The sequence below is a fragment of the Eutrigla gurnardus genome, assembly GCF_963514095.1.
Source record: "Eutrigla gurnardus genome assembly, chromosome: 17".
Taxonomy (NCBI): domain Eukaryota; kingdom Metazoa; phylum Chordata; class Actinopteri; order Perciformes; family Triglidae; genus Eutrigla; species Eutrigla gurnardus.
Genome location: NC_139928.1, coordinates 23,651,468 through 23,669,744, shown reverse-complemented (window position 1 = coordinate 23,669,744; position 18,277 = coordinate 23,651,468). Strand labels below are relative to the sequence as shown.

The following is an 18,277-nucleotide window of genomic DNA, read 5'->3' as shown; positions in this document are numbered from 1 at the left end:
TTCTTAGTTGATATTCTGTCTCTACTTGTTACATTATAAATGTACCATAAAACTGCTAATTTCTTTGTAATCGGGAAAACTATCTAAATCAGCAGGGGATCAAATAATTATTTCCCCCACTGTTTATGTGGAACTCAAAGTAAATAAAGTTATTTTGGTGGTGGTTTTGGTGAAGATCAAATCCTTGTGATAGCTCAGGAACGACTTGAGCAAATGTCGTCAAATTTGGCACAAATGTCCAAGTCAAAGGTCTGAAGTCTGAAGTCAAAGGTCACTGTGAATTTTTTTAATGGATTTTATTATTCTTATAATTTGTGTTATTGATGTATTGTTCAGTGGATTTGCAGAGAGAATTGGATGTCATCTGCATGTTGTGATATGGGATTTAAAGTTGTGTATGATTGGAAAATGTTGAATAAAGAAGGCCCAAGGATTGAGCCTTGAGGAACTCCATATGTAATGTTAGTCCACTCGGGTACATGGTTGCCACATGTGACAAAGTTACATGGATGGTGTTAGATAGTAATGGTATGGATGGTTCATAATAAACTGAACTTAAAAAAAAAGGTGAACAATGATTACATTTCTGATAAAATTTATTTGAGCATTGTTCAAGCAGTCACGCATGCTGCAGCTTCACCTGCACCTACATTTCTACGCATTTTTAATCTATACAAATCATGTCAATGTCAAACACAAGAACTCCAACTTGTACCTCATAGGATGTAACTGACAATCTTATATTTCTATAAATAGCAAATAAATTAATTCGTACATAGGAAGAGGTAGATATCATGAAGTCCAACACTTTTTACTCTTTAAAGATGAATACCGGTTTTAGTTAGTAAAAGTTAGAATTGTCAGTCCTTCAGGTTCTCTCTCTGTTTTCAGCCCCACAAATAGCAGAATCTTGTGTTTGAATGCTTGTTGCTTCAAGAACCCAGGTGTATCTCTTAAAGAGTACAGTTAAAACCCAAAATGCGATCTCTATTCCGACTCAACCGGTATTCTCCTTTCATGAATACAAAGTAGAAAAGCCTGCATTGATAGTGCATTTTGAATAGGGCAGCAATTTTTAAACTACATGAAAAATGTTGGACTCAAACTCTTTGGTCCCTAGAAGTCGATATGTTCTCCTTCAGCCTACTCTGACATCACAATCACATCCACCTCATTCCTCAGATCACACAGCTGATTCACATTGGAGTCGATTCTCTGCAGCTTGTTTTGGAGTCTCTCGCCGGTGCTGGTCACCCCGGTTTTGGTCACGATCCCGGGAAGCTGCCGGATCTGACTCGCCGTGGCAGAAGCGACCCATGCGTTGATCCGTAGATGCAGATCCGAGAGGTTGAGTTCTGAAGCTCCTTCCTTTTTGCCGTCCTCCGACGGGAGCTTGCTGACGATCCGACGAAGACGCTTGATGTTGATTTTATGGTGAACGAAGAAAGCTGGGATGATTTCTCTGAGGTAGTCTCCCCCGTCTGCAAGAAATAAAGAAGATAATCGATCAGAAATGTTGGCCTGAGAAAGAGACAGAAATGAAATTAAGTGTGTTGAATTTCAGAGGGTCTTTGAATGCAGCCTTTCTTTGTAACTGCCTCAGCAACACGGCGATAATGTTATAGCAATAATTATCGAATCTATCTGTCTGGTTGCTGGTAGTCTTTCACATCTCTATGGAAGATCCCATTATCTCGACCCTTTTCATATCCCGAATATTAGACTCAAATTACATGCAGCTTCTTTTAATATCACGGAAAACTGAAGAGATGGTGTTTGACCCCAAGGTAGCAGGAGACACGATATATTGCATCGCTCATGTATATCTTATCATATCGTTTATCGTAATATGATTTGTTTATTGTATTATGTATCGTATCTTATTATCAGGATCGTGCCGTATCGTGTCACATCGTATTGTATCATGATACATGATAGCGTGTATCATGCCGTAGCGTGTATGGTATCTTGTATGGTATCATGTATCGTATTGTATCACGTATTATATCGCGTATCGTATCGTGTCGTGTATGGTTTTGTGTTTCGTATCATGTATCGTGTATTGTGTCGCGTATCGTGTATCATATTGTGTATTGTGCCACGTATGGTATCGCGTATCATGTATTGTGTATGGTATTGTGTCGGGTATCGTGTATCGTGTATCATAGCGTGTATCGTGTATTGTGTATGGAATTGTGTACTGTGTCGCATATCATATCGTGTATGCTATCATGTATGGTATCGTGTATCATGTATGGTATCGCGTATCGTGTATTGTGTATGGTATCGTGTATCGTGTATGGTATTGTGTATCGTGTATTGTGTATGGTATCGTGTATCGTGTATCGTGTATTGTGTATGGTATTGTGTATCGTGTATGGTATTGTGTATCCTGTATTGTGTCAGGTATCGTGTATCGTGTATTGTGTATCGTATTGTAACACGTATCATATCGCGTATCGTATCGTGTATAGTGTATCGTGTATTGTGTATCGTATTGTAACACGTATCATATCGCGTATTGTATCGTGTATTGTGTTGCATATGGTATCGTGTATCATATCATGCATCGTGTAGCGTATCATGTATCGTGTATCCTGTATTGTGTTTGGTATGGTATCGTATATATCATGGGTGTTTTCTAACGAACTTGACTTGTGCGTTTCTTCTAGTAACTGGGACATTGAAAAGCTGACGTCGTAGCCGGGCTTCCTCCACCGGCAGGTGAACTGACCTTTTGACCTGAGCTCGTGGCAGCTTCTGCACACGGCGTCGTGCCAGCTGGATCCCTTCAGCACCAGCTGCTGCCCGGCGGCGGCGCAGCTCCTGTGCAGCGTGCAGTTCTTGTGGGTGGAGACGGTGTTGGAGAAGGTGTCCGGGGGACAATCGCGGCACACCGTGTCCTTCTCGGCTGTACCTGAGGAGACACGGTAAAGGCTTTCAGTGGTCTGTACATGTGGTGTCTTCTCTCTACGCATTTGAAAAATCACATTTGATCAGATTTATAAAAAATACAGCAACACAGTGTGACAGATTTCTATCCTGTGATGCAGTTCCAGTGATTTGCCTCTAGGTGGCAGTGAACTACAGTCTCTGAAACGTGATTCCTAGCTCTCAGCCAGGCTTTTAAATCCAGGCTTTGTTTCTAAACTGCTGTCGCCATGGTAACAGCCTGAGATCGTTTGGTTGGAGGTAAAATGTGCCTGTGGAGTTTATAGGCTGACAAGGATCACATCTCCCATGGTGAGTCATGCTTAGGATTAATGAATTAACAACATAATAGGTCCTAAGTATAAACAGCAACAGGTATTAAAAAGCCAGCTTGTCAACTACATTTTAAATAGTCAAATAACAGCCATTAGTTCAAATATGTATTTATTATACATTTCATTTCCTTGACTTTTAAATCTATATTTTTAAGAAACATTGAAGTTCATGATTTTCTACAACACTTTTAGTATTGAGTGTAATGAATTACCTTCCGTCAGCACCTCCTGGCCGCTCGGACACGCGCTGTGGCGGAAGCACGTGTCGTACCGCTTCTGGAGGTAGAATCCCGCTCTGCACTCACACTCGCAGTCGCGGTCCGCGGAGCACGGCCTCTTCACCACCTGGTTGTGGGCGCACACTCCGCACCTCAGACACTTCGAGATATAGTTCCACAGCGCCGTGTACGAGCCCGACGCGCAGGGCGCGCACTCGCTCTTGCGGGTCGCCGTGCAGCTGGCGCGCAGGTGGGTGCCGGGCGGGCAGCGGTCGCACTCCACCGACGTGCCCGTGAGCGGGTCCGTGTCCGTGAAGGTCGGGACCGGCGCGGCGACGCGCAGGCAGAGGAGCAGCAGCGCCAGCGGGAACAGCGGTGCCAACATCTGGATGAGACCAGGACAAAGACTGGGATCAGGACTAGGACTGGGATCAGGACGAACTGGGACCAGGACAAACTGGGATCAGGACGAACTGGGATCAGGACTAAGACTGGGACCAGGTCGGTGCGTAAAAGTCAGAGGGATGCGCGTAAAGAAAGCCAACAACACATTTAAACATAGAAGTGAGGATCCACATACCGTCGTGCTGCTGCAGGCTCGGTCGGAAGGATGGAGGATAGAAGGATGATGGATGGATGGATGATGGAGGGATGGTGGAGGGATGGTGCTCTCTCTCCGCCTCCACCGCGCTATTTATGAAGATGCATGTCTGAATCTTTGATTGGACTGCCGTCATCATGACGAAGGTAGAGTCATCCCCGATCACAAACAGACAGGCTGCCAAGAGTGCCAGGGTACTTATTTCACACATGAATATTCCTTTTAATTTTACCACCATCATTATTTATTTTATTTAATACAGAAATCTTCTGTTTGTGTCTGTTAATAAGAATATAAATTGTATTTATTATCATAATGGTTATTCCTATATTATAAAATAATAATTATTAATATCAGTATATGTAAAGTTTAAAGTGGTATAATCACACATCATGGCCCTCTGTGGTAAATATTGTCTAATTTTTATTCATTTCAATACTTAAACAATCATTCTAATCAGTTATTTGTCTTATGGACAGATTTGTGAAAAGACAGAAAAGATTTGTTAGTAAATGATGATTAATAATAGTTATAGTGGTCGTGTTGGCTGAGCAGGTGTTGATACCATCTCTTCTGTTAATACTACTACTTCTGTTAATACTACTACTATACTACTAACACCAAACACAGGGTCTGGGCTGCACCAGGTTTCTGCCTAAAAGCCTATTAAGGCAGTTTTTCTCTCCACTGTCGCTGTAACGCTCCTGGTGATGTTGGGACTTTGAAGTTGTGTTGACTCTGGAAATCTTCAGCGTATTCTAGTCCTGCTCAATGTGTTAGGTGTCCTGAGATGACTTCTGTTGTGATATGACGCTATAAATAACATTGAATTGAATTGTTTGTCTCGATCATATTCATATATTTAATCAATCAAATAACAGCTTATCAATTAAAAGATGGGTATCAGTGCTGAAAAAATATAATGTGAATTATGTGAATGATGTGATTTTCCAGCAGTGAAGCATCCTGTATTATGTTTATGTTTGTTTATAGAAAACAGACTGCTGACATCTTGTGGACAAAACACACCACTGCTTTAATATATAAGGGTTAATATAAGGGGTGATATATAAGGGTTTAGAATATATAAGGGTTAATATATAAGGGTTAATATAAGGGTTAATATATAAGGGTTTAGAATATATAAGGGTTTAGAATATATAAGGGTTAATATATAAGGGTTTAGAATATATAAGGGTTAATATATAAGGGTTAATATAAGGGGTGATATATAAGGGTTAATATAAGGGGTAATATATAAGGGTTAATATAAGGGGTATTATATAAGGGTTAATATAAGGGGTATTATATAAGGGTTAATATAAGGGGTAATATATAAGGGTTAATATAAGGGGTGATATATAAGGGTTAATATAAGGGGTATTATATAAGGGTTAATATAAGGGGTAATATATAAGGGGTGATATATAAGGGTTAATATAAGGGGTATTATATAAGGGTTAATATAAGGGGTATTATATAAGGGTTAATATAAGGGGTATTATATAAGGGTTAATATAAGGGGTATTATATAAGGGGTGATATATAAGGGTTAATATAAGGGGTATTATATAAGGGTTAATATAAGGGGTATTATATAAGGGTTAATATAAGGGGTATTATATAAGGGTTAATATAAGGGGTATTATATAAGGGTTAATATAAGGGGTATTATATAAGGGTTAATATAAGGGGTATTATATAAGGGGTATTATATAAGGGTTAATATAAGGGGTATTATATAAGGGTAGTAGAACACGGAGCCAAACAGGGTTTCCCCTCTTGAGTCCCCTGCAGCAGGAAGCAGGAAACCCCGCGGTTGGCGTTTCCTCATTCTCAAAGACAGTTTGATTTTATGAGCCGAACTCTGTTAAATAAACAAACCCTTTGTTTTCGATATTTTGCTCTAAAATCACGAAAGTCAGCGTCAAAAATCTTCAAAGTGAGTTAGCTTATTCTTCTTGGAACATCGGAAACAAATTTAGTGGAAATTGTTGATATATTTAACTCAGAATCAAACCTCATGGCAGTGCTACTTATCACGAGTTAGCAAACTTTTCTTTCTTAGGAACAACTCATGACCAGCTCACAAGCTGAGTTTTACGAGGTTTTACCAGATGTTACGTTTTTTGTCAACATCCTGGGAAACAGCCGTGGATGACGTGGCTCAACGAGGGATTTAAGAGGTGTCATCGGGAGAGGACGAATACAGACAACCATGTGTTGGCGATGGCGATGGCAGTAGACGTTGCATGAGCAGCTGCTTTGTGTGTGTGGACGGACGCGGTGGGATTAGTGACGCTTCAATCAGACTGAGCGAGGAAGAGGCGGTGATGGCATCCGGTGATGTCATCCGCAAACAGGTGTTGGGAATACAAGAGGCCACAAAAAATGAATGGGTAATAAATTAATTTTGAAAAGTATATATACATATACAGTATATATATATATATATATATATATATATATATATATATATATATATATATATATATATATATGATCACAATAATGTTTTTATTTGAATTTATGCCCATATAAATATCTCAATGTAATTCAATATCAAAATGAAATCATTAGATTAAAAAATATATATTTATTAATTTATGTGATAACTTTATGGTACCATATATATATATATATATATATACAGGGTCGCCCATAGAGGTGGCATATATCTTGTCTTTTATAGCATCAAACGGATGTTATGCATTAATTCATTTCACCTGGTAATTTGGAGACATGGTCACAAGTGTGATATTTAATAATAAGTTAGTGATAGTACTTCATCAAAGTAATGTATATAATATTTAGTATGCAATATGAAGTTCTACTGCAAGGAATGTTCATACAACATGAAGATATAACTTACTGTATATATATATATATATATATACACACACACACACACACACACACACACAGAATATTGATATATACTGTTGTACTACTTTCTGACAAATGTACTTATTGTAAGTCGTTTTCGGTAAAAGCATCTGCTAAATGCCCTAAATGTAAACGTAAACGTAAATGTTTTACTAAATTAAACCTACTTTTACTTTTACTGCAGACTTGAACTTGTAATTGTGTTTCCACAGTTCATGAGAAAGTGATGAGGACCAGATGATATCATCGTGATATCATCATGATATCATGATGATATCATGATGACAGTCCCGCTGGGTGTGTTGGTGTTTTTTAACAAGTCCACAGGTGAGGTTTGGTTTTAATGCTGTCTCACCTCCACCCCTGTCTCACCCCCCCGTCTCACCCCCTCCCCCCTGTCTCACCCCCACGCTGACGCAGAAAAGTAAATACATAACTCAACGAGCGTTTCCTGTTGGTGACTGGAGCACCACTTCTGGTCATGCTTGACCCTGATCCCTGGTCCCGGACTCAGGAAGACCAGGGTCACTCAGTCTGGGACTTTCCTGCTGCATCTCTTATTCATCCAAAGATAGACGTCGGAAAATGTTGCTGTCATGGGTTTACTGACAACCGCAATTCTGTTTCCCTGCAGCAACTACAGCATTTTTCTTTATCTTTACGTTCTGCAACATTATTTTATCGTATCGTTATTTATTTTGATTCCTATTCTTTAGTTATTTTTTATAACTATAATAATTATTTATTGTTTGTACATTTTTGTTCATCATTTTATTTATTTATTTATGTATTCATTTTCTCAGTTTTAAGAAGAGATTTTTTTTTTTTAGCAATTAGCATTAGCATGAGGACCGGCAGATGAAAGATTATTTCAGAGACTCTCTTGCAGCCGACGGCGTGTGGAACGGACGTATTACACAGAGACGGCAAACCTTATTACGGAAGCGCATTCACTTGAAAAAAAAAACTCCGGTTTTTCTGAGTAATTTATTTTTTGGTTTGTTTTTCGTGGTAATTATTTCTGTTTTCTGAATATTTTTTTCCCTGTTTTTCTGATTACATTTTCCCTGTTTTTCTGAGTAATTTTTTCCCTGTTTTTCTGATTAATTATTCCTTGTTTTTCTGATTAATTTTTCCCTGTTTTTCGGGGTAATTTTTTTCTGAATTATCGAGATACTTTGAAATCCCAGGAGAACATCCAACCTGCAAGTGACTCCTGTGGATGTATGGCGACTCCTGCCCCACACATACATGCCCCATCTTCAAACTTCTACCGGGTCAATAAAGGTAACGCATGTAATGATACTCTTGTTATGTTTTAGACTTTATACTTCTATTGTAAGCCTATTGCTCAATGTAGCAGGTAATGAATGGACGAACATGTCTATGGGCATGATTTCAGTTGTCAGGTAAGCTAACAGTAGTGTTGCCATCATGCTGGACATTATTGCTCATCAAAAATGAATCGCCTTTCTTTCTTGGCTTTGTACAAATAAAACGAGCCATTCGTCATAACATTAGGTTATATGCTAATAATATACACTAACACTGTGGAGACATACTAACATAGAAGTTGTTTAATATAAACAAACAGAACGTTGCCAGTAGACTAGTCACTATATTGACACCATTGACGGACCATGACGAGTGTTTTGAGTTGCTGAGGTTGCTGTGGTTTGCTCATGGGCTCCCTCCCCTTTGCTATTTCCTATGTATTTAATACATGCATGCATACCTGAAACACACTGAGGAAGGATCCTGCATGAAACGTCCATGCACATAATTATTTGAATAGGCCATATGTTGAATAAAACAATTTAGAATGTAAAACGTTTTTGCACCTGCTTACTGGTAAAGTACGAGTTACTCTTACCCTATGTTACAAAGCTCCCAATCTAGTAATCATAATAATAACAATAATACTACTAATAAAAGCCCACTCTAAGCAGTCTTCTGTACTATCAGAGTAAAGTTATGTTTTATGAATAACAGTGAAGGCTTTCATCACTAAAGGACACGATACAAAGCAGTGTTGGTGGTGATTTGAGTAAGCGTGTTATAGGTCAACAGTCAAGACATGAAACATCCATTTTAAACAAAATGATTTATGCTTCCTGATACAATTGGCCGTGGCAATTTTAAACATGTTCATTGTTGGTGCAACAACATTTTTAATATAGATTCTGCCTTTTTCCTACATTTTTGCAGTGCCAGCATGGCTACATCCTCAACCCTCCCACGAGATGATGGTCTGTGGACTTTCTTCACAACAGAGGTGTTCCTGAGGAGAGTATTCAGAGAATGCAGCAGGATCATGCAAGTCATAGCTTCAAAAGCTGTTTTTGTTATCATCTGCCTTAGGCATTTATAATTGGTTGTCCTGGAATTTAGCACAGAAGTAACTAGTCTTGGAGATAATATAGTTCAAGCTTTGTCATGTCTAATGTATACTTTTTGTTTTTGTTGCAGATTGACAGCTGGGTAATTGGAGAAATAGACGATGGCTTCTTACAGTCCAGCCTGTGGTGACAGGATTGGATGGTTTCTGTATGGAAAAACAGAGAAGAAAAGACTGTCCTCATTTAAGAAACTGAATCTGCTCGTTACACTAAAAACGGTGTTTTTTTACAAATAGAATCACAGCTTGCTGTCTGGTTTTGTACAAATGTCCTCAAACAGATCGTGTCTTTACTGTTGAGTCATGTAGTTCAGGAGTCATGAGACGTGATATGTTTCCATCCACAATCATAAAATTGGACGTGTTCCTTTTATTATGGGGTGCTTGTATTGTGAAATGTTAAAGTTATCAAATAAAAGATAATCCTATGCTTCATTTGCTGAAAGTTTATTGATAACTGCATTTCAACATAAATCTATAGAGTGACATTTCATTCAAATACATAACAATAGTTGATCTGATCTGTTTATATGTTTAAGAAATGACATGATAATCACCAACTAATTTTAGATAAACACATATTCACCAAATATTGTTACATGTAATTGTTTGGCTGCAAATGACATACAGTAACTTCATGAGAGAAACAAAGAAACAGGAAGGTATATTTCCTAAATGCTACAATAAACAATAACTAAATATCCAAAGAGAAAACGGTTTCACTGCTCAGTATTAACAGGTCTGTAAGAGCTACATCTGAAATTCAGTATACTCACCATTAAGGACAAGATATTAGAACCTGCTTTAGTTATCATTGATAATGACTCCTTTGTGTTTTTACAATGCACACAAGATTTTCCATTTTTTCACAACATGTAACATGTGATGCGATATTTCATATGCAGCTATTGAAGTGCCAGCACTTATTATGATGTGTAATTTTTCCATAATGAATAGAAAGAGGATATACGAACCACAAATGGGAGATGTCCATTCGTAAAGAGTTCACACAGAGATGCATGGTCCATCAGACTTTCTACCCTTATGTGGAGGCTGACATCCAGTCATCTGATCCAGCAGAGCAGGTTTGAGCTCGTATGTGAGGGCTTCATCTGGAGAGGTGGGTGGATGAAGACCATGGCTAGGCAGCAAATGTCAAACACTGTATCGTCACAGGTCCTCTCTGAAGGCTTCTGTCTTCTGTTGGGATCCCTCTTTCAGGTACTCTCTGTCTCAAAACGTTGGGTAGGGTGTACATCATCACTGGGCGCCCACCTGGAGACACAGCCTTTCTGCATGGGCGGATTCTGTGAGTGTTCCAGAGGTGAACAACTTCCTGCAGTTCTCTCTAAAGATGTGGGAAAATCAGTTCACACATGATCATTAAACTAGCCAGTAATGGAGTTCAAGTCAGCTCCAACTTAAACATCTGCAATAATAAACTGTATTATGCAATTAAAAGCATCAAAACACTGACAGGAACATTTCATTGCATTTTGTACTTTAAGTACTTTGAATATATACTGCTGATAATACTGTCCTTTCCCTGTACTGAGGTTTTGAATATAGCCTACATGGAGTGAGCTCTTTTTCACTAATATCAGTAGACCCTATGATATTAGTACCACACTAAAACTAACCCACTACACAGGCTGGTACTACTGCTTTTTGTGAAGTAAAACATCTGAATACTTTAACCACTAAGCTAAGCAGGTGTCACAGTATTATTCTGACATAATATAGCACTATGGGGAAAAAACAACATAAACGTATTGCAGTTCTTACCTCTATTATTTCAAGACATGTGAACTGAATGAGACTTTTGTCCAGGAAGTCACCAGACAAGGAGTCTTTTAAATCTGGGAACAGGTTCATCCAGAACTGTGCGTGATGCATACAGATAACATCTGTGTGAAAAGTAGTCCAGATGATCAAGAACATCTGCGTTTGTTCAATGTAACCTCGATGACACCTCATCAATGAAGTATTCTGCAATGATCCTGGGGTCACTGTTTGTAGAGTAGGCGTGTAGCCATATCACCATTCGTGAAAACCCATCTATTGCACCATTGATGCAGATCCCGTACGGTTTGAGTTTATCATACCAGTCTACATGCCACAAAAGGTTTGGGCCTGGATTCTGGGACGTACGCTGCCGAAGGCGATTCCGGCACCTCAGCTGCACACCGTGTGGATCCAATAATTTCAGCAGTCTCCTGATTGTCTCTTGAGTCACCACGTAGCCAGCCTGAATGCATTTCAAACGCACCATCTTGTACCCATGGAGCATTCCATATGTCCAGCTGATCCTGGAGAAACATTGCTATGTCTAGGAGATCTGAATGCACTTTCCTTCTGAACAACCGCAAAGTCTTCAGGTGCCTGCGTAAAGTCGACAAACTAATAGTAATACCATCTATATGACTTAAAGACAGGACTATCTCCCAGTGTCTTAAACCCAGATCAAAGTAAAACTGGATTAAACTGGACAAGCTGGCCATGTTTGCTTCCATTCCAAGTATCGCGATAATTCAGAAAAAAATTACCACGAAAAACAGAAAAGTAATTACCCTGAAAAACACACCAAAAAATAAATGACTGCTTCCATTCTTACCTTTCACAATAAAAGCCCGTGATATGGAGGTGAACACGAAGTCACTCGAGAGCAGAGGCCTTCCACGGACCCCCAAGGCCTCTAGAGACCTGGTGGAGGGACCCCCAAGGCCTCTAGAGGCCCGGTGGAGGGACCCCCAAGGCCTATAGAGACCCGGTGGAGGGACCCCCAAGGCCTACAGAGACCTGGTGGAGGGACCCCCAAGGCCTCTAGAGACCCGGTGGAGGGACCCCCAAGGCCTATAGAGACCCGGTGGAGGGACCCCCAAGGCCTCTAGAGACCCGGTGGAGGGACCCCCAAGGCCTATAGAGACCCGGTGGAGGGACCCCCAAGGCCTCTAGAGACCCGGTGGAGGGACCCCCAAGGCCTCTAGAGACCTGGTGGAGGGACCCCCAAAGCCTACAGAGACCTGGTGGAGGGACCCCCAAGGCCTCTAGAGACCCGGTGGAGGGACCCCCAAGGCCTCTAGAGGCCCGGTGGAGGGACCCCCAAGGCCTATAGAGACCCGGTGGAGGGACCCCCAAGGCCTACAGAGACCTGGTGGAGGGACCCCCAAGGCCTATAGAGACCCGGTGGAGGGACCCCCAAGGCCTACAGAGACCTGGTGGAGGGACCCCCAAGGCCTATAGAGACCCGGTGGAGGGACCCCCAAGGCCTCTAGAGACCTGGTGGAGGGACCCCCAGGCCTCTAGAGACCAGGTGGAGGGACCCCCAAGGCCTATAGAGACCCGGTGGAGGGACCCCCAAGGCCTCTAGAGACCTGGTGGAGGGACCCCCAAGGCCTATAGAGACCCGGTGGAGGGACCCCCAAGGCCTACAGAGACCCGGTGGAGGGACCCCCAAGGCCTATAGAGACCCGGTGGAGGGACCCCCAAGGCCTACAGAGACCCGGTGGAGGGACCCCCAAGGCCTACAGAGACCTGGTGGAGGGACCCCCAAGGCCTACAGAGACCCGGTGGAGGGACCCCCAAGGCCTACAGAGACCCGGTGGAGGGACCCCCAAGGCCTACAGAGACCTGGTGGAGGGACCCCCAAGGCCTCTAGAGACCCGGTGGAGGGACCCCCAAGGCCTACAGAGACCCGGTGGAGGGACCCCAAAGGCCTATTGAGACCCGGTGGAGGGACCCCCAAGGCCTCTAGAGACCCGGTGGAGGGACCCCCAAGGCCTATAGAGACCCGGTGGAGGGACCCCCAAGGCCTATAGAGACCAGGTGGAGGGACCCCCAAGGCCTACAGAGACCTGGTGGAGGGACCCCCAAGGCCTATAGAGACCCGGTGGAGGGACCCCCAAGGACTACAGAGACCCGGTGGAGGGACCCCCAAGGCCTACAGAGACCCGGTGGAGGGACCCCCAAGGCCTATAGAGACCCGGTGGAGGGACCCCCAAGGCCTACAGAGACCCGGTGGAGGGACCCCCAAAGCCTACAGAGACCCGGTGGAGGGACCCCCAAGGCCTACAGAGACCCGGTGGAGGGACCCCCAAGGCCTATAGAGACCCGGTGGAGGGACCCCCAAGGCCTCTAGAGACCATAGAGACCCGGTGGAGGGACCCCCAAGGCCTACAGAGACCCGGTGGAGGGACCCCCAAGGCCTACAGAGACCCGGTGGAGGGACCCCCAAGGCCTACAGAGACCTGGTGGAGGGACCCCCAAAGCCTATAGAGACCCGGTGGAGGGACCCCCAAGGCCTACAGAGACCTGGTGGAGGGACCCCCAAGGCCTACAGAGACCTGGTGGAGGGACCCCCAAGGCCTACAGAGACCCGGTGGAGGGACCCCCAAGGCCTACAGAGACCTGGTGGAGGGACCCCCTATTACATATCATATAATGTTCCTTATTAACCAATAATAATGTGTAGTGCAGCCTATAGTTCATGAATAACAGGACTTTGTAGTGATGGATGGATACGATGCTAAGACATTAATGTTGCAGAGTGAATGCATATCACTGCTGCATTAGAGGGCTGCGCCCCGGAACCTTTGTCAGCGGGCTCGTGTAACCCCGCCCGGGAAAAAGTAGGCACACCTGTTGTGTTGCACATGTAATGTTCCGCCTACTGGCCGATGTATGTATGCTGCTCGGAGTGTGAGTAAACAAAGCAAACACGGTAACCGGCGTCTGCGTGTATTATTGCTAAGAGAGCAACCACTCAGGTTACTACACTGGCGACGAGGATTAAAAACGCAAGTCAAGCCGAGGATTTATGCCGAGTAGGTAAAGTTACCGTATGAGTCGAAGAAGAAGTTGGCGCGCAGTTAACAGTAATGGCTACCGTCGGTTCGCTCACCGAGTTTGTCGAGGAGGACGGCGACTGGGTGGAGTATGTCGAGAGACTGGAGCACTTTTTCCTCGCCAACGACATCGAAGACGAAGGAAAACAGCGGTCGATTCTCCTCAGTGTGTGCGGGGCCAAGACGTACAAGCTCATCCGCAATCTTGCCACGCCGCGGAGACCGGGAGACATCGGCTTCAAAGAACTGGTGACCATGGTGCAGAATCACCACAACCCAAAGCCATCTGTAATTGTTCAGCGCTTCAAGTTTCACACTCATTCACGCAAGCCGGGAGTGACAGTGGCTGCGTTTGTCGCGGAGATGAGACAGTTGTCGGAGCACTGTGAGTTCGGTGCTGTGCTGGAGGACATGCTGCGGGACAGGTTAGTCTGTGGGATTAATGACGACGGCATGCAGCGCCGTTTGTTGGGAGAAGCCACGCTAACTTTCAGAAGAGCGCTTGAGATCGCCCAAGCTATGGAAACAGCAGCTAACAACACTAAAGACATTAAAAATGCTAACGGCGGTGCGCAGCCATGCGCCGTTCATCTGGTGTCAAAAGAAAAAAGAGGCAAGCCATTAAAGTCCGTGGAGTGTTATCGTTGTGGGGGAGCTCACTTCGCAAATGACTGTGGTTTTAAGGATTCGGTTTGCCATAACTGTCAGAAAAAAGGACACATTGCTAAAAAGTGCAGGGGAGCTAAAAATAAACAAAGGAAAGAATGGGGAAAACCAAAGCACAAGATGAACACACATCACCTGCAGAGTGAAGAGCACGAGGAGCAGTGTTCATTCAACATGTTCAATGTCACTGGTCAGCCCCGGGCTGAGCCCATCTATACAGCACTTCAGGTAAACGGCAGTAAACTGAAAATGGAAGTGGACACTGGTGCCTCAGTTTCAGTGATTAGTCAAGGCACTTTCCACAAGTTGTGGAACTCAGATGGTGCACCTGAACTAAAAGAGACTAATATAAGACTGAAAACATATACGGGTGAGTGCATTCCACTTGTGGGCGCTATAGATGTGGACATTGAGTATCATGGACAAAAAGCTAAGGCTACACTGCTAGTAGTTGAGGGGGAGGGGCCTAGTTTGTTGGGTCGTGATCTCCTGCAGAAAGTTCGCCTAAATTGGGGGGACATTTGGGGGGAAGTCAAAAACATCACAGTAGTACAAGACATTCTAGCTAAATATGCAGATGTTTTTAAAGATGAACTTGGCACCCTCAAGGGCACATCAGTGAAGTTGTGTGTGGACCCCGAAGCACAGCCACGCTTTTTCAAACCACGCACTGTGCCATATGCCATGAGAGCTAAAGTGGAGGCTGAGTTAGAGAGGCTGCAGCAAGCGGGGGTGATTGAACCTGTTGAGTTCTCTGACTGGGCAGCCCCAATTGTGCCAGTTGTAAAAGAAGATGGTGGAATACGCATATGTGGAGACTACAAGTTGACAATTAATCAGGCCTCACAACTCGACACCTACCCCCTGCCTCGTGTGGAGGACCTGTTTACCATGCTAGCAGGTGGAAAAACATTCACAAAGCTGGATATGAGTCACGCGTACCAGCAACTGCTGCTGGACGAAGAATCAAAACAATATGTGACTATCAATACACACAAGGGTCTATTCAAGTACAACCGCTTGGTTTTCGGTGTCGCATCCAGTCCAGCGATTTTCCAGCGTACCATGGACAATTTGCTTCAAAACATTCCCCATGTCGCTGTCTACCTGGACGATATCCTGGTCACTGGCAGGACAGAAGAGGAGCACATGCGAAACCTCGACCAGGTGCTGAAGAGGATGTCAGACGCTGGACTGCGTCTGAAGAGCAGTAAGTGTGTTTTTCAAGCTCCAAGTGTCACATACCTGGGCCACCGGATTTCAGCTCAGGGTCTGTCACCTGTGGAGGAGAAAGTGAGGGCGATAAAGGAGGCTCCAAGTCCAAAGAACGTAGCAGAGCTTAGGTCGTTCCTGGGCTTAGTGAACTACTACGGAAAGTTCTTACCTGACCTCTCTACTGTGCTCGCCCCACTCTACCAGCTCCTGCATAAAGACAGTTCATGGAAGTGGCAGCAGGCTCAGGAGAAAGCTTTTCAGCATGTTAAAGGACTGTTACATTCAGCACGACTGCTGGTGCACTTTGACCCCAGCAAGGATGTTATCCTGTCTTGTGACGCCTCCCCGTACGGCGTGGGGGCGGTGCTTTCTCACCGTATGGAGGACGGAAGTGAGAAGCCCATCAGCTACGTGTCACGTACTCTCACTGCAGCAGAAAAAGGGTACTCACAGTTAGAAAAAGAAGGGCTAGCTATAGTTTTTGCTGTAAAACGCTTCCACCACTACCTGTTTGGTCGCCCCTTTACCATCTTTACAGACCATAAGCCCCTGATGGGTCTGTTTAGTGAGTTAAAAGGCATTCCTGCCATGGCATCAGCAAGAATACAACGCTGGGCGTTAACCCTGTCAGCATATCAGTATCGTATAGAGTACAAGGCAGGTAGTGAAAATGCAAATGCTGACGCCTTCAGCCGCCTGCCTCTCCCTGACACGCCAAGCCACACTGGCCTGCCCCCAGAGACTGTTTTTCTGATGGACAGACTGTCAAATTCCCCAGTGACAGCAAAACAGATCAAACTATGGACTGAGAGAGACCCAGTGTTATCACAGGTTAAGAGATGGATAATGCAAGGATGGCCTGTGACTGTACAGCAGGAGGAACACAAACCTTTTGTCAAGCGCAAACTGGAGTTGAGTGTGCTTGATGGTTGTCTGCTCTGGGGCTCCAGAGTGGTTGTTCCTCCTCCGGGGCGAGCACAAGTGATGGAGGAGCTACATGATGCCCACCCTGGGATATCGCGTATGAAGAGCCTCGCCAGGTCGTTTCTGTGGTGGCCTGGGATGGACTGTGCCTTGGAAGAAAAGGTAAAAGCGTGTTCACAATGTCAGCAGAACCAAAAGATGCCAGCGTCAGCGCCGCTCCACCCATGGCAGTGGCCAGGCCGTCCATGGTCCAGGCTTCATCTGGATTTTGCTGGTCCATTTATGGGTCGGATGTTCTTGGTGCTAGTGGACGCTTATTCTAAGTGGCTCGAAGCCCATGTCATGTCAAGTATTACTGCCCCAGTTACTACAGAGACACTTAGAGGCATATTTGCAACACATGGACTGCCAGACATGATTGTGACAGACAATGGGCCCACATTCACCAGTGAGGTTTTCAAAGAGTTTATGGTGAAAAACGGGATCCGTCATGTCTGTTCTGCTCCCTACCACCCCGCCTCTAACGGCTTAGCAGAAAGAGCTGTTGGGACTTTGAAAGAGGGACTAAAGAAAATGTCGGGACACTCTCTGGAAACCAAGCTTTCCCGTTTCCTGTTCCAGTACAGGATTACGCCTCACACTGTGACGGGAGTGCCCCCAGCGGAGATGTTGCTGGGACGGAGACCAAAATCACATCTGGATCTCCTCCGCCCAGACGTCGGAGCAAGAGTCGTCAGGTCGCAGGATGTGCAAAAAGCGCGACGGGACCAACATGCTAAAGAGAGACTTTTTCACCCAGGGGACTGTGTGTATGTCAAAAACTTTGCCACAGGTTCGCCCTGGCTGCCAGGAGTCATTCACCGCCGGACGGGTCCAGTGTCTTTTGTGGTGGACTTGTCTGATGGTCGGCAGGTTCGCAGGCACCAGGATCACCTGCGTATCCGCCATGATGGGGGAGGGAAAGGTCCTCAGTGTGTTTCGCACAAGGACAGTGTGAGCAGCTCTGGAGACTATGTTGTGGTGCCAGTGACACCAGAGCACACTGAGTTGTCACATGAGGGACTGTCAGAGCTCACCAATGTGGCACCTGATGGACTGTCTGTGCAGGCTGCCCCACCTGCCCCTGTTCCCAGGTCTGGAGACCTCACTCCAGAACTAAGGAGATCAAAGAGGGAACACAAGCCTCCAGATAGACTGACGTGTTGAACTGTTAAAAATATGCAAAGAAAAAGAAAAGGGTTCAAAAATGTTTATTAAAA

General features: G+C 44.3%; 1 protein-coding gene across 2 annotated transcripts; it reads right to left on the bottom strand.

Moving 5' to 3' along the window:
• Window positions 1-578: 578 nt before the first annotated feature.
• Window positions 579-4,251, bottom strand: tnfrsf11b (tumor necrosis factor receptor superfamily, member 11b). Of its 2 annotated transcripts, none has more exons than XM_084033102.1 (4): window positions 4,065-4,251; window positions 3,479-3,925; window positions 2,735-2,917; window positions 579-1,481 (listed from the first exon to the last, which is right to left on the bottom strand). In XM_084033102.1, exons 1-4 carry the CDS (start codon window positions 4,222-4,224, stop codon window positions 1,144-1,146), a joined length of 1,128 nt encoding a protein of 375 aa, XP_083889228.1. In that variant the 5' UTR covers window positions 4,225-4,251; the 3' UTR covers window positions 579-1,143. The 2 variants fall into 2 exon arrangements, with proteins under 2 accessions (XP_083889228.1, XP_083889229.1); XM_084033103.1 differs by having other exon boundaries at window positions 3,479-3,869; window positions 4,065-4,220.
• Between the last annotated feature and the right edge of the window lie 14,026 nt (window positions 4,252-18,277).

Bases quoted from the DNA above. Each gene is read 5' to 3' on its own strand.
- tnfrsf11b (XM_084033102.1), bottom strand. From the start codon at position 4,224: ATGATGACGGCAGTCCAATCAAAGATTCAGACATGCATCTTCATAAAT. The intron at 3,926-4,064 runs GTATGTGGATCC...TCCTGGTCCCAG, and splicing joins GAGCCTGCAGCAGCACGACG to TTCGTCCTGATCCCAGTCCT. The intron at 1,482-2,734 runs GTCAGTTCACCT...TATTTCTTGCAG, and splicing joins CCACGAGCTCAGGTCAAAAG to ACGGGGGAGACTACCTCAGA.